General features: G+C 41.1%; 1 protein-coding gene across 4 annotated transcripts in view; it reads left to right on the top strand.

The window, feature by feature from the left end:
- LOC122553376 (poly(A) polymerase alpha) overlaps positions 1–16255 on the top strand; it is a 101846-nt gene extending 85591 nt beyond the window's left edge. For all 4 annotated transcript variants that reach the window (XM_043697046.2, XM_087989629.1, XM_087989630.1 and 1 more), the window contains 4 exons: positions 988–1089; positions 5081–5155; positions 5386–5442; positions 11574–16255. In XM_043697046.2, coding sequence (XP_043552981.1) covers positions 988–1089; positions 5081–5155; positions 5386–5442; positions 11574–11669 — 330 coding nt within the window. In that variant the 3' untranslated portion in view covers positions 11670–16255. The remainder of the gene's footprint in view (positions 1–987; positions 1090–5080; positions 5156–5385; positions 5443–11573) is intronic.
- Positions 16256–17071: the final 816 nt, after the last annotated feature.

Raw genomic sequence — 17071 nt, 5'->3', positions numbered from 1 at the left:
TTGTGCATGTTTCTTCTATTTCCTATAGTTGACTATCTCAAAACTGTACTTTTTCAATTATTATAACTTAAATTTGTTTCTGCTCTTTGACATTTTGCTGGTTAACATGTAGGGAGTTTAATTTGCCATCTTTTTAGGGATGAAAAGGAAAAGAAAAGGGAAGCCATTCTAACACAAGTTAAACTGAGCTGGTTCTCACGTAGTCAGTTGTGGACACCCTCCAGAAGTGCGCTGTTGAGGACATTGTTTTCTGTTTGGGTAATGAACAATCCCCTAATTGGATTTAGTAATGTGACATGGAAGATAGATTATGTAGGAACTAGGATTCTTTTTCCATTTAAACGTTGACGGATGGGATCATTGAGTTTGGCAAAATGAGAACTTTAGTGATATGTTTGTAACCTTGGATTTAGTCCAGCAAACTCATCCATGCTGTGCATGCACCATGATTCTTGCAGCCCTTTGACTATGCCAAGTAAAATCTTGGTCCCCAAGAAAAGAGTGCCTGGTCATTGACTGTAAATGAAGCTGCTTTCTGCATTTTTCAGTAGTTAAAGTGAGGTTTATTTGTGTTGTTGAGACAGTACTGCTAGCAAGTTAATCCAAAGGCCAAGATGATAGTGACCAATCTATGTGTGTTGCGGCAGTGATTTCGAAGATTTACATCCTCTAATTTCGATTCACCATAATTCTTGATGCATAGCTTTTTTTATACGTTTGCAAAAGTAGAGTTGAAGCAGATCACCTATGCTTGTATTGAATGATGCATTAGGCTTGAGGGACCAAATGGTCGTCTACTGTTACTTTTGATCTGCTCCATTGTACCGATTATACGCAATTAATTCTACTGTTGTAACATAGGAATATCTATTTTGTTATCAGTCATACATTTAGATTTTTAATTTTTGACATATAAGACACCAACAAATGGTGGCTCTTAAAGGAATAACAGTCAACAGACTGCTTTGTTTTCTGGTAATTGCTTAGGAACCTTCGACAAATGGTGTGACTATTGATCAAAATCCATCACAAAACTTGAGAGTATCTACACCAACATCTGAAATTTCACCAAAGAGAAAGAAACTAGATGTAAGTAAACTGATTCTCATTACAAGTCGCTAAATTTATCCGCATATATTCTGTCCCTTTTTAGTTGGTTATGGGGTGGTAACTCTTCTGGTTGACTGAGCATTTATTACCGACCTTCTAATTGTTTTAGTATAGCAAGCCACCTTCATAAACAGCTGCAGTCCAAGTGATTATGGGACACCCACAGGGTTGTCACGGAAGGAATTCCAGCTTTTGAATCAAGAACTGATAGTGACGGTACAGAGATGTAATTCCGAGTCAAGATAGTGTGTAACTTGAACATACAGGTGTTGCAGTTCCCATATGTATGCTGCCTTTGCTGCTCTAGATGATAGAAATTGCAGATTAGGAAGGTACTGTTGAAAAAGCCTGAGCAAGTTGCTGCAGTGCATCTTGCTGCTTTGACTACATCTGTGAATTGCAGGGTTGGGTGCATGTTTAAGGTGGTGAATGGAGTACCTATCAAGTAGGTTGCTTTATCCTGGGTGGTGATCTCCTTAAATATTGGAGCTGCATCTGTACTCATCCAGGTTTGTGAAGAGTGTTCTATTGCATTCTTAACTTCCACCTTAGATGGTGGACAGGCACCAGGCAGACAATAGGTGAGTTACACTTCAGAAATCTTAGCTTCTGACTTCATGTAGCCACAAAATTTACATTTTTCAAGTAACTTTCTGGTTGGTGTTGACTGTCAAGATTGTTGGAAGGGCTGCTCATATGTGGGTAGGTGGTTAAGTTTCTCTCTCATTGGAGATGATCATCCCCTCGATCAATGCGGTGAATTAACTAAAGCCTGAATATTGTTCAGGTCCAGACAAATGAGTGCACAAATTGATTCAGTATTTAAGTAGTTGTGGATTTTACTGAGCACTGTAGTCATCAGTGAACGTCACTATCTCAGACCCTCTGGTGGGAAGGTCATTGCAGCATCTAAATGATGTTACCCTGTCTGCAATAATGTCCTGTGACTGAGATTATCAATCTCCAACAACCGTAACACCTTCCTTTGTGCCAGGTATGACTTCAACTAGTGAAGAATATCCCCAAAATTGACTTGAATTTTTCTTGGGTTCCTGATGCCATGCTTCATTTAAATGCTGTCTTGATGTCAAGTTGTTGTCGTTCTGTTCACCGAGCTGGGAATTTGTGTTGCAGGCGTTTCGTCCCCTGTCTAGATGACATCCTCAGTGCTTGGGAGCCTCCTGTGAAGCTTTACAGGAGGCTCCCAAGCACTGAGGATGTCACCTAGACAGGGGACGAAACGTCTGCAACACAAATTCCCAGCTCGGCGAACAGAACCACAACAACAAGCACCCGAGCTACAAATCTTCTCCCAAACTTTGATGTCAAGTGCAGTTACTCTCCCATCCCTACTAGAATTATTCTTCTGTCCACATTTGGACCCAAACTGATCATGCTGAACAGGTTGTTATGTAAGTGTCTCTTGAAGGTGTCACTGAAAGCACTATCCATTTCTTTGCTAAAATTTAAGAGTAGACAAATGGAGCAATTGTTGGTTGGTTTGAACTTTGGATTGGGCATATTTCCACATTGTTTGTTAGGTTCAGTGTTCTGGTTTTTTTTGGAATTTGGCTAGGTGTGCAGCTAACAGATCTTCAATATTACTGCTGAGATGTTGTCAGGGCCTGTAATATTGACTATCGGGTGCCTTCATTTCTTGTGCAAAATGAATTCATTTGTCTGTGATGCTTGGGAGCTCATGAGGACACTGATGTGTGTATCATTCACTTGGCACTTCTGGCTGAAGATACTCCCTATGCTCATCTTTTGCGTTTGTCAGTTGTGTGCTGAACTGGGTACTCTGGTTAGTTGTTTGATTGTTCACCACCACTCGTGATCAAATCAGGTAGCACTGCAGAGCTATGATCTGGTCCATTGATTGTGGGAATCACTTTTCTGCTTTTGCCATTTAGATTAGATTCTGATTTGATTCACTACAGTGTGGAAACAGGTCCTTCGAAGAGCAACTCACCCAGACCCATTCCCCTACATTCACCCCTGACTAATGCATTTAACAGTACAGGCAGTTTAGCATTGCCAATTCACCTAACCTGCACATCTTCGGACTGTGGGAGGAAACTGGAGCACCTGGAGTAAACCCACGCAGACATGGGAGGGAATGTGCAAACTCCACACAGACAGTTGCCCGAGGTGGGAATTGAACCCGGATCCCTGGCACTGAGGCATCAGTGCTAACCACTGAGCCACCGTGCATGTACTCCTGTAATGTCGCTTTAACGGGATGGCACCTCATTTTTAGGTATGCTGCTTCTACTGTGTACACCAGCGTTACTTGTGAACCAGGGTTGATCCCTTGATTTGAGGCAAATGGTATACTGAGGGATATGCTGAACCACAAACAGATTGTGGTTGAATGCAATTCTGCTGCTCTTAATGAACCACAGCACCTCAGATTTCTAGTTTTAAGCTGCTAGATGTTTCTAAATCTATCCCATTTAGGTAATAGTACCACACTACACGGCGGATGGTGTGCTCAGCGTGAAGACGGGACTTTGTCTCCACGAGGACTGTCCGGTGCTCACTCCTACCAATTCTGTCATCAACAGATGGCATCTGCGACAGGTAGATTGGTAAGGACAAGGTCTAGTAGGTTTTCTCCTCTTGTTGGTGTTCTCACAACAAGCCCACTCCAGCCCTCGTGACTTGGCCACTTTGGCCTTTTAATGGTAATACTGAGCTATTCCTGGGGATGCATGTTGAAGCCTCCCATCCAGGATACATACAGCGTCCTTGCTACCTTCAGTGTTTCTTCCAAGCAGTGTTTAAGATAAAGTAAGCCTGTAGATTATCATCTTGCAGCTTTCTAAACCAAGTTTGACCTGATGCCATGAGACTTTGAGGTCTGGTGTCCAGGTTGAGGGCTTCCTTCAAGCTGTATACCATTGTGCCATCGTTCCTGGTGAGTCTATCCTCGAACTCCGTCTTGATATGCTCAGAGATGGTGATGGACAAGTCTAGGTAAGGTTGATTCAGTAAAAATGACTCTGTTGCTTGACTAATCTTTGAGATATTTCTCTCAATGTTAGCACAAAGCTGCCGGATGTTAATGAAGGGTTTGCATGGTCGATTGGACCTTTGTCAGTTTTTGGTATCTTAAGTTCATTAGTTGGTCTATTCAGCTTTCTTCTTAACTTTTCTGTAGTGTTTTGATATTGTTGAGAAGCTTGCTAGGCTGTTTTAGAATATGGTAAAGTTGCTGTGAATCATATTGACTGAACTGGATCAGAGGGCTTATTTCTTTCCCTGAAATTCACTTTCATGATCATGAATGAGACTAATGATTTGCTCTAGGTGTACAAGTTAAATAAATTTAAATTCACCCAGCTGCTGTGTGGAATTTGAGTGCTCAACCGTAGGGCACTCTGGTTGATTTAGTTTGGTTGGTTGGACGATTGGTTTCCAAAGCAGTATGATGTCAAAAGAGTGGGTCAGTCCCCATGCTGGTGGAAGTTACCATAAAGGATTCTGCTTCTCAATCTCTCCCCACACCTCTGGTATGGTGGCCCTCCAGTTAAGTCACCACCTGTCGTCTCTCTCTGAAAGAATAGCCCGTTGGTCTGGTAAGACTATGGCAACTTGAGTCCAGGTATTTGGATCAGTAGTCCAGTAATGTTACTGTTCGGCTACCATCTCTCCTACCTGTTGTCAGGTCCTCTGTGTTATCGTTGACACAGTCAATGCACCCTTACTCTTTGAAACTTTAAGTCACCTCACATTGCTAGCTCTCATTTTTCCATTGACAAGTGCACTTCGTTCATTCTCCCCTTGAGAGCATTTCCTTGTTTGGCTGCTTCAAAATGTAAATGTATTTTTAAACTAAATAAAGGCAAAAATTGTCCAATATTTAAAACCCTAATTCTCCATTTCATTTTTACACCCTTTATAAAATCTGGAGTGATGGTAAAACCATGAAACAATCTGCAGCTTAGTTATGTTTCTTGTTTAATAGGGATCTGGCTGTGTGAAGGAACAAGGTGACTGTTCAAGTCCTGTTGGTGAGAAAAAAATCGATGAAAATATGAAGGTAAGAAATGTTTGAGTATAATACCAGCATTTCAATTTTAGTACCAGGTGTGTGGAAAACAATTCTCTCAACTACATTAATTTGGAAGTTTTGCAGAAGTTCTTAGTCATCTTTGACAGTTATGTAAGGATCTTGCAATAAAGTTTAATGTTGTGCCGTCTGGTCAAGGTGATAATATATTTTTAATGGAGTAAAATTGTAATCTGCATTTGGTTTTCCTTTTTGTGCAGGACATTGAGTCTGAAGAAAAGCTGGTGCCAGTCACATCTAAGGCTCCTGCCTCACAGGTAAGTATTTGTGATGTGTGCCAGCTGGGCTGCAATCAAATGAGGACCTGCTTTAATGAATCTCTCCTGATTCTCCACTTGGGAGTACAGCTCCACAGTTACTGGCCACCCATCGGTATCTCATAAGTGACAGTTCTTCGTTTATGGGTATATGCAATAGGTATCCATGGCTTTGGGAGCAAAATCGCAGCTGTGCTTTGAAAAAAAAAAGGTAAACTGCTCATTTATCATTGAGTAATAAGCACCCAATGTGGTCTCCTCTACATTGGGGAGACAGGATGGCAACTTTCAGAGAACATCTCTAGGACACCCGCACTGACCAACCCCACTGCCCTGTGGCCGAACCCTTCAACTTCCCCTGCAACTCTGCCAAGGGCATGCAGGTCCTGGGCTGTCTCCATCGCCAAATCCTAACCATCCGACCCTGGAAGAAGGACCCCTCATCTTCTGCCTTGATATCTTCCAACTACATGGGATCAGTGTGGATTTTACCAGTTTACCCATTTCCCCTCCCCTTATCTCAGTCCCAAACTTCCAATTTGGCACTGCCCTCTTCAACGGTCGTACCTGTCCATCTTCATTCCCACCTATCCGGTCCACCCTCCTCTCTGACTATCATTTTAAGCCACCTTCATCTAAACTATCACGTTCCCAGCTACCTTTACCCAACCCCACCCTACCCTCCTCGAACTATCTTTCAGCCGGATTAATGTGAAGCGGATTAATGTGGAGGCCAATTGTCATTTTCTCTCCGAACTGAGATCATACCCATACAAGAGTCAAACCCAGCGCCGCCAAGTTCTTGATTTGTACAGTGTCAAGCCAGACATCAATCTAGCAACCCAAGCAGAGATTCTTCAACTTTGGAGATGATTTTTCTTTTAATCTCTCTTTACTATGACCAAGTGTCAAATAGTGGGTTACTTGCTAACTAGATCCTTGCTTGAGACTTTTACAACTGCTGAAACAGTGGTCCAGAGCTTTATCTTTTCACATTCATTGGAAGTGCATAAGCTCCTCTGCTTGAGGATTAAGGTAGTCGCTAGTTGTGAAGCAAAATTTTAGGGAGTCAGTTTGGTGGATTATCTGTTTTGTCATATAGTGTTAGGCAGGAATTTAAAAAGGAGATCCTGGAGTAGTCATATCTGGATTACTCACGGTGCTTCGAGCTAGTGAGAGTAGAAATAGGAGGATAGAGCGGATTAATGTATGGCTGAGGAATTAGTGTATGGGAGAAGGATTCGCATTTTTGGATCATTGGAATCTCTTTTGGGGTAGAAGTGACTTGTACAAGAAGGACGAATTGCACCTGTATAGTAAGGGGACTAATATGCTGGCAGGGAGATTTGGTAGAGCTGTTCAGGAGGATTTAAACTATTTAAGGTGGGTGGGTGTGACCCAGGAAGATAGTGAGCAAGGAGGTCAATCTGAGATTGGTACAGTTGAGAAAAGAAGTGAGTCAAACAGGACAGGCAGGGACAAAGCAGAGAACAGCAGAGGACTAATAAAGTAAACTGCATTTATTTAAGTGCAAGAGGCCTAACAGCAGGCAGGTGAACCTCAGGGTATGGTTAGGAACATGGGGCTGGAATATCATAGCAATTAGAAAAACGTGGCTTATGGATGGCCAGGACTGGCAGCTTAATGTTCCAGAGTACAAATGTTACAGGAAGGATAGAAAGGGAGGCAAGAGAGGAGGGGGGAGTGCCGTTTTTGATAAGGGATGCCATGACCGCTGTACTGAGGGAGGATATTCCCGGAATACATCCTGGGAAGTTACTTGGGTAGAACTGAGAAATAAGAAAGGAATGATCACCTTATTATAGACCCCCCCAATAGTCAGAGGGAAATTGAGAAACAAATTTGTAAGGCCATCTCAATTATCTGTAAGAATAATAGGGTGGTTCTGGTAGGGGATTTTAACTTTCCAAACAGACTGGGACTGCCATTGTGTTAAGGGTTTAGATGGAGAGGAATTTAAGTGTGTGCAATAAACTTTTCTAATTCAATAAGTGGATGTACCTACTCTTGAGAAATAAGGCAGGGCAGGCTGGTAGGTGTAGGGAATGCTGGATGACTAAAGAATTTGAAGGTTTGGTTAAGAAAAAGAAGGAAACATATTTCCGGTACAGACAAGAAATTGAATGAATCATTAGAGTATAAAGGTAGTAGAAGTATACTTGAGGAAATCAGGACGGCAAAAAGAGGACATAAGATAGCTTTGGCAAATAGAGTTAAGGAGAATCCAAAGGGTTTTTATAAATACACTAAGGACAAAAGGGTAACTGGGGAGAGAATAGGGCTCCTCAAAGATCAGCAAGGCTGCCCTTGTGTGGAATTGCAGGAGATGGCGGGGGGGGGGGGGGAGATACTAAACGAGTATTCTGCATCAGTGTTTGCTGTGGAAAAGGATATGGAAGATATAGAATGTAGGGAAATGGATTGTGATATCTTGAAAAATGTCCATATTAGAGGAGGAAGTGCTGGCTGTCTTGAAACACAATAGTGGATAAATCCCTAGGATCTGATCAGGTGTACCCTTGAGCTCTGCGGGAAGCTAGGGAAGTGATTGCTGGGCCCTTTGCTGAGATATTTGTGTCATCAGTAGTCACAGGTGAGGTGCCAGAAGACTGGAGACTGGCTAACGTGGTGCCACTGCTTAAGGGTAGTAAGGACAAACCAGGGAACGATAGACTGGTGATCCTGATGTCGGTAGTGATAAGTTGTTGGAGAGAATCCTTAGCGACAGGATGTACATGTATTGGGAAAGGCAAGGACTGATTAGGGATTTTCAACATGGCTTTGTGCGTGGGAAATTGTGTCTCACAAACTTGATTGAGTTTTTTGACCATGTAAGACAATTGATGAGGGCAGAGCAGTGGATGTGAGCTATATAGACTTCAGTAAGGCGTTCAATATGGGAGACAGGTTAGCAAAGTTAGATCTCATGGAATACAGAGAGAACTCGCCATTTGGATACAGAACTGGTTCAAAGGTAGAAGACAGAGGGTGGTGGTGGAGGGTTGTTTTTCAGACTGGAGGCCTGTGACCAGTGGAGTGCCACAAGGATTGGTGCTGCGTCCACAACTTTTCGTCATTTAAATAAATGATTTGGATATGAGCGTAAGTAGTATAGTTAAGTTTGCAGATGACACCAAAATTGGAGGTGTAGTGGACAGCGAAGAAGGTTACCTCAGATTACAACGGGATCTTGATCAGATGGGCCTATGGGCTGCATTTTGGGAAAGCAAATCTTAGCAGGACTTATACACTTAATGATAAGGTCCTAGGGAGTGTTGCTGAACAAAGACTTTGGAGTGCAGGTTCATAGCTCCTTGAGAGTGGAATTGCAGGTAGAAAGGATAGTGAAGAAGGCGTTTGGTATGCTTTCCTTTATTAGTCAGAGCATTTAGTACAGGAATTGGGAGTTCATGTGGCTGTACAGGGTGTTGGCTAGGCCACTTTTAGAATATTGCATGCAATTCTGGTCTCCTTCCTATTGGAAAGATGTTGTGAAACTTGAAAGGGTTCAGAAAAGATTTGAGGATGTTGCTAAGGTTGGAGGATTTGAGCTTTCGGGAAAGGTTGACTAGGCTGGGGCTGTTTTCCCTGGAGAGTCAGAGGCTGAGGTGTGATCTTAGGTTTGTAAAATCATGAGGGGCTTGGGTAGGATAAATAGACAAAGTCTTAGTTTAGGGTAAAGATATAAAAGGGACCTAAGGGACAGCTTTTTCATGCAGAGTGGTACATGTATGGAATGTGCTGCCAGAGGAGGTGGTGGAGGCTAGTACAATTGCAACATTTAAAAGGCATCTAGATGGATATATGAATAGGAAGGGTTTGGAGAGATATGGGCTGGGTTTTGGCAAGTGGGACTAGATTGGGTTGGGATGTCTGCATGGCGAGTTGGACCGAAGAGTCTGTTTCTGTGTTGTACATCTCTATGACTGAGTTATGTTACACTGCTGTCCTAGTCCTCTTCTGACTGACACCATTAACTGGTACTATTCAGCTGCTAATACTGAAGTCAGCCTTTGTTTCAGCACTGCTATAAGGCACAAAGCCTCTACTATTTTCCATTCATTTCAAGATTAACGTTTTTCCCCACTACATCCTTCTCCTTCTGCCGTCTTTAAAAGTCAGTATTCTGCAAACCTAAATCACAAATACAAATCAGGAGAGCACAAATAAATAATTTTGGTTTAGTACTTTGTGGAGGATAGTAACTCTGTTAACAGGTTGTCCAGGGCAACAGTGGTGATGTAGATTCTGGTGCTTTTTAATTTCCTCAAGAGGAGGGCATCGCTGGCTAAGCCAACATTTATTGCCCATTCCTAATTGCTAAGAAGATAGTTAAGATTCAACTACATTGCTGTGGATCTTATGATACGAAGTTAGGTGGACAGGCAGGTAGTTCTGAGGAGGTGGGGAGGCTACAGAAAGATTCAACGTTTCGGGCATAAGCCCTTCTTCAGGAATGAGGAAAGTTTGTCCAGCAGGCTAAAATAAAAGGTAGGAAGGAGGGACTTGGGGGAGGGGTGTCGGAAATGTGATAGGTGGAAAGAGGTCAAGGTGAGGGTGATAGGTCAGACTGGGGTGGGGGCGGAGAGGTTTCTTCCTGACCTCTCTGCCCCCACCCCAGACTGACCTATCACCCTCACCTTGACCTCTTTCCACCTATCACATTTCCGACGCCCCTCCCCTTAAGTCCCTCCTCCTACCTTTTATCTTAGCCTGCTGGACAAACTTTCCTCATTCCTGAAGAAGGGCTTATGTCCGAAACGTCGATTCTCCTGTTCCCTGGATGCTGCCTGACCTGCTGCGCTTTTCCAGCAACACATTTTCAGCTCTGATTTCCAGCATCTGCAGACCTCACTTTCTCCTACAGAAAGATTCAGACAGTTTAGGAGAATAGTCCAGGAAATGGCCTATGAAATTCAATGTGAGCAAATGTGCGGTCTTGCACTTTGGAAAAAAGAACACAGGCATGGACTGTTTTATAAACGGTGAGAAAATTTCTAATGCCAAAGTACAAAGGGATCTGGGAGTGCTAGTACAAGATTCTCTGAAGGTTGACTTGCAAGTAGAGTCTGTGGTTAAGAAGGCAAATGTAATGTCATTTATTTCAAAAGGGCTGGAATGTAAAAGCAGTGAGGTGCTACTAAGACTTTATAAAGCTCTGGTTAGGCCCCATTTAGAATACTGTGTCCAATTTTGGGCCCCACAGCTCAGGAAGGACATACTGGCACTAGAGTGTGTCCAGTGGAGATTCACATGAATGATCCCTGGAATGGTAGGCCTAATATACGATGAGCGGCTGGGGATCCTGGGATTGTATTCGTTAGAGTTCAGAAGGCTGAGAGGAGATCTAATAGAAACTTACAAGATAATGCTTGGCTTAGAAAGGGTGGACGCTGGGAAATTGTTTCTGTCAGGTGGGGATACTAGGACTCGTGGACACAGCCTTAGAATTAGAGGGGCTCAATTTAGAAAGGAAATGAGACATTTCTTCTGCCAGAGCGTGGTGGGCCTGTGGAATTCACTACCACAGAGTGCAGTGGAGGTCGGGACGTTAAATGTCTTCAAGGCAGGGATTGATAAATTCTTAATCTTGCAAGGAATTAAGGGCTGTGAGGAGAGTGCAGGTAAGTGGTGTTGAGATATCCATCAGCCATGATTGAATGGCAAAGTGGACTCGGTGGGCCGAATAGCCTTCCTTCCACTCTTATTTCTTATGGTCTTGTGATCTGGAGTCACATGTAGGCCAGACCAGGCTATAAAGGCAGTTTCCTTCCTTAAAGACATTAGTGAACCGGTTGAGTTTTTCTGATAATCAACAATGGCTTCATGGTCATTATTAGAATCTTGATTCTCAAGTTCTTAATTTTTTATTGAATTCACATTGCAATATCTGCCATGGCAGGATTTGAACCCAGGTCTGCAGAATAATAACTGGGTTTATGGTTTAACAATCTCGAGGTAATACCACGAGGCTTGTTTTATTCAGTTCTGTACATTAACTATATGCGTTTTGAATACTTGGTTGCCAATATTTAAAGTTCGTGGTAGTCCAGTCATCTGTAATTTTCTCTTAAACTGACGCGCAAATTATTCTTTCTTTTTTTACATAGGAACCAACGAGCACAGAACTTTCTGATGTCTCTTCCCTTCCTGTAAATCCTGTTCCAGTAGTTAAAAATTCGATAAAGCTGAGGTTGAATCGGTAGACCTGCTACCACTCCCGGGGCCATAGAAATCAAAAATAACCAGGACAGACAAAGACAGAGACAGACACAAACACAGACATAGACATAGATGCGCATATACATGGAAACAAAACATCTACCGGAAGAGTCATCTGATCACTGGCTACAGCTTCCTCCATGGAAAAATTTTAAAAGTTTTTTGAACGCAGGTGATTGTGATATATGGTGAAGTTGGACGATAAAGGCTGTAGATTTTTTTTAAAAACATGTCCTATAAGACTTGATCATTGTTGAATCTGGAGTCTAGTAGAACTCAACCAGTAAAAACGATGCACTGCGGACTGACTGGTCATGCAGAGAGTGCATCATGGCGGAGTACTGCTAATGTGTTGGCAACAGTTACGTTAGTTGAAACTTTTTCTGAAAACCTTTTTTCTTTTCCTATTATCTTTGCTCTTAAACGCCCTTGCAATTGTGAAAAGGTTTTTAATTTTTTTGTTGACCAATTGTTTAGTCATATGGGCATTATTTGTGAATTTAGGTTAGTGATGGTATTGAGAGACATTTAATATTGATGGATTCTTGCAACAGACCATGCTGTTATTGATTTCAGGGCACTTATTCTATATCATCCCCCTATTTCTTTTCCTAGTAGCAACTAAAAATTCGGAACTTTGTTTCTGGGGCATCGTACGACCTGGAAAGGGGGCGGTAGCTTCTGAGTTTTTTTTCCCCAATTGCTTCCATTGTTTTTGTGCTGCTTTCTTGACAAATTAGATATTCATTTGACTATTTAATTCCTGTTTATGCCACTATCAGGGACTGTTTGGGACTTATTTTGCTTCTGCTAAATTTAGGATGGTGGATGTCATATTTGGACACTGGATGTTTCCTTTTGGAGTTGATTTCAAATCAAGTCTTAGTGGGTGGAATTTAATATCTGCTGCCACTGAGATGAGTCACTGCTTTACCAGTTCCTTGTCAATTTGAAATACCATGTAAAACTCATCCATATTTGACATTGATTGAACTCATCTGTATTTACATTGAATGAAACTCCATAGTGATTTGCTCCTGCTTGGGAAAAGCAGGCTTTTGTGCTTTGCATGGCTCATGGGTTTGCAAACTGCATGGCTGTTATGCATCCCTGAAGCATGTGTCCCCTCTTGTTTAACCAAGAAACTGGTGTTTGTCTTTCACCTTTGTCTACATTAATCCATTTGACCCTGGAAAATCAGCATTCTCATTGGGCTAACACTTTTCATTCAAATATCCCCAGTACACAAGCAAGTCAGTTCCTTTCCATAAATGCTACTATTAGCAATACATTTTAAAACTAAAACCTCCTTTGGATCAATGCAAAAGCACTTTTTAGTTTGCTGGTCCTCCACTATATGTCACTTCTCAATCCCTCTAGAACAGATGTGTGAAATGAATATTCTCCAGGTATGTGATGTCAAGTAACTTGAAATCTCTGTACAACGAGCCAACTAATGTACACTTTTGCCACCAAATTAAATGATGAAATATCTTATTGCTGCTTTTATGATTTGGGATGTGTTATGACAACCTGAGATCTGCATGATCTGGCAACATGATTGAAAAGCAAACTCTTCCTTAGATTTAATGCATTCAACCAGGTCAGAAATGATAAGTTTTACATAACCTTTTGGTCAGTCCAGCTAGTGCTTGCTTACGGAACCAAAATTATGGAGCTACTTTCTGTGCTGGGCAAGCAGGTTCTGTAAATCAATCATGTGCGTTTATTTAAAGGAAAATGTAGAAAAAGAACGTGATTCAAATGTTGCCGTGTTTGAACTTGAGCTTGTTAATATGAACAGGCTGTTGGCTCAGTCCGTGACCATTTCACTTAGAGCCAGAACTAAATCAGGCATATCAGCTACTGGTGGATAGGGATCAGTATTTTGTGGCAGTCCATTGTATAACTTCAGTCATTGAATTTTTAATGAGATAGCAGAGGATTTCCTCTGTGAATTGTGCTTGCATAAATTTAAACAATTTCTCAGTTTTTTTCATCTGTTGCATTGTGACATTGTAAACTTGTTGGCAATGGGAAAGTCCTTCCAAACATACCGATTGTATTTTATAGTTTTAATTTATTAGATTTAAATTGTTTGTTTCCCAAATGCTCTTCCAAAACACAACATTGCAGACAGTCTAAAACTTTACCATGAGCTGAACAGTTGAAATTTTCAAATTCTATTAGTTTGTAGTATGGGCATTGGATCTGCTAACTGACCTGTTGAAATTTGAAAAAGAACAGAGCTTCATTTGAAATAACTTTTTAGATGAAGTGTACATGCTTCATTTCTCCCTTGTCCTTTCGACAACCTGTATTTTTTCCTACCAAGGAAATATTTCTGATTTGAGGTGGTTGACTCCCTCTCGTACAGCTAACTATGTATCTTTGTAAAATACATAAATTCAAATGGCTGTCCTCACTGTTAAGTTTTACAGGAGTTTATTTTCAAGTATTTTAATTTTGGGTGTACTGCAAGTGGTAAAAGACTGTTAACAAATCGTCTTATCAAATCCTTTCTGAAGAGGATGTCCCCGAAAGTTCCAGGCTTTCACTTTTAATTGTGCTGTCATGTAAATTTCTGATTTTTCCACATTTTGATACGTATGATATGCATAATAAAGCAAAATATTTGACTCTCGAGGGAAAATGGGAAAAAACCATTAAAACTTAAGTGGTGAACACCAATGTCGGCTCCACCGGAAGCAGATGTGCTTGCAGTTTGAGTGCCTTGCTTTCACAAGTTTGGATATCAAATTATTGGATATGTCTACTGACCAACTCTTCAACTTCAGCTTCAAAATTATTCTGCTTGCATGTTTTAAAAAAGTGCTAACCATTTAAAGAAAAATTTGAGGTTTTATTCCTTTTCAATATGTCTGTTAGAAAGAAAAGTATGGAGAAGGATAACGAGAGTTGCAATTCCCTCTTCCAGTGAAATGGAGTTCCTCAATTCTTTGTCTTTCTTTCATCATTGTCCTGGGAACTAGAGTGGTTTTGATTTTTTAGCAACAAACTGTTAAAGGTTATGGAAGTTTTGCCATTGCAGAGATTGGAACCATTCTTTTGAATGGGTTTTACACAGAATAAATCCAGAGGTTTCTTGCTTCAGAGCATTGGAAGGAAAAATATTGATCCTGGCCTTTCCCATCCAAGGAAATAATTGCATGTCTGTAGTAGAGAGGAAATTTTCCAAATTTTAGATGGGAGAAATGAAATGTATACTCTGACCTTGAAAGTGTTTGCATAGTTGACTGTACTATATATAATGTCTGGTTTGGGTTACTTTTTGCCATGCATTTTATGTAAAGCCAATTTTTAAGGCTTTGGGGGACACAATGAATTTTATTGCCAATATTCTTCGAAATTGGGTTGAGGAGGAAACACTTTAAACACAACTAAGATATACAGCATATAACAGGGAGAAATATTTTGCAGTTTAGTTGATGCATTCCCCCCCCCCCCCCCCAGCCATTTGAGTTACGAATGGCAGTTCCAATGTATATGTGTGTTTGCATTGCCTGGTCCAGGAACCGAGTTTTCGTACTTGCTGATTTATATATTGATATTGGAGAAGGTTGATTTACCCTTTCCATTCATTAATAACATACTTTTTAAGTTTGCTCCCTTTTGGATGCATTTAAAATAGAGCCGAATGGAACTCTTTCTATACTCCCCAACCCAGGCCAAATAACTTCAACATTTTTTCCAAACATTCCTACTAAGAAAATATTAGTTATATATCTGCCTTTCCTGGATAACGAGAATATTTCTTGTATGTGCTGATGACATAACCCATTTTTAGGTTTGCAGTAGGTGACCAGATGGCGGATTGCCTATTAAATTTGGTAACACTGGGTCCTTTTAATATAGCAGCAACAAATTATATGGAAGTTTTCAATGGTGCTAGATATAATATCTGCCCAGGCTTTCATGAGTGCTCTGTTTCAGTGTGTTTAAGCCAACTATGTTTAATGAAACCTTTGTACGTGTTGCTTCTGTTTTGAATGCTTTTGTCTGCTGATGGTTCCATTGCCACACTGCATGAATAATGGTTGTGAAACAGTTCTTTCTATAAACCAGCGTTTTAAAAAAAAAATTTCATTTGAATGAATTGGTGCTGGACTGACCTGTTCCCATTTAGCAGGGTAATCATTAACTGGCTTTTAATGAATCAAAGTTTTTAAACATCAAAAGGTTTCACAGTTGTCACTCTTCAGGAATCAAAACGTTTGTTTACCTGCCTGACTGTGAAATCAAACTGTCACAAATTGTGATTGGGTGGGTTATTTGTGGACAAGCAAGAATTGGAAAAGCTTCTATGTGAATACAACATCATTCTGCCAAGATGAGTGCTAAACTATTTTATTTTTTCACTGTTGGTGAACTCGTCATAGTTTTCCCTTCCTCACAGTTTAACTGTTGCTTTCGCAGGCTGTACTCTGCGGCTCACAGATGGAGTTCTGTTTTTTTCATAGTGTCTGTACACTAGTAATTTTCAGAAGCTATTTTGTATAGAGATGTATTTCTTCATTTAAAATAAAGAAAATAAAAATGCAGCACAAAATTGTGTGACGTGTTTTGCGTTCAATATTCAGTAGTGTCAAGCATGGCTTATTTGGGTGAGTTTGTGGATTTAAGCCCTATTCTAGAGATTTGAACACAAACTCTAGGTCCGCACACAAGTCCAGTACTATAAAAGAAATACAACACAGTAAACTGATGTTTGGGGAATCTTGCTTATATGCATTTTAATTCCTGTCATTTCTGTGTTTGGACAGTGACTAATTCAGGCATGCTTCATCTGGCTTAAATTGTGTTGGAGTTTATCAACGTCGTATTACTATAACTGGAAGCGGTGTTTCTCATTTGCCTAATTCCACTGAATTTGGAATATTTTCCATTTTGATATAATTATGTTTAAAGTCATTATAACAACTATTAGAGCAGAAGTGGGCTGTTTTGCACCTTGAGCGTATCTCATCATTCAATAGTATTATGGCTACTGTATTTGGAGTTCCACATTAACATTCACATAGGGGCGGCACGGTGGCACAGTGGTTAGCACTGCTGCCTCACAGCGCCAGAGACCTGGGTTCAATTCCTGCCTCAGGAGACTGTGTGGAGTTTGCACGTTCTCTCCATGTCTGCGTGGGTTTCCTCCGGGTGTTCCGGTTTCCTCCCAGAGTCCAAAGATGTGCAGGTCAGGTGAATTGGCCATGCTAAATTGCCCGCAGTGTTAGGTGTTAGGTATAGGGGTAAAATGTAGGGGTATGGGTGGGTTGCGCTTCGGCGGGTCGTTGTGGACTTGGGCCAACGGGCCTGTTTCCACACTGTAATGTAATCTAATTCACATTCCCTATTAACATTTGTTTCCTGTGCC

This window comes from Chiloscyllium plagiosum, unplaced genomic scaffold (assembly GCF_037043375.1).
Source record: "Chiloscyllium plagiosum isolate Xiang-an unplaced genomic scaffold, Cpla_swu_hap1 HiC_scaffold_8, whole genome shotgun sequence".
Taxonomy (NCBI): Eukaryota; Metazoa; Chordata; class Chondrichthyes; order Orectolobiformes; family Hemiscylliidae; genus Chiloscyllium; species Chiloscyllium plagiosum.
Note: the sequence above shows the minus strand (reverse complement) of the source record. Positions and strands in the feature narration are given on the sequence as shown.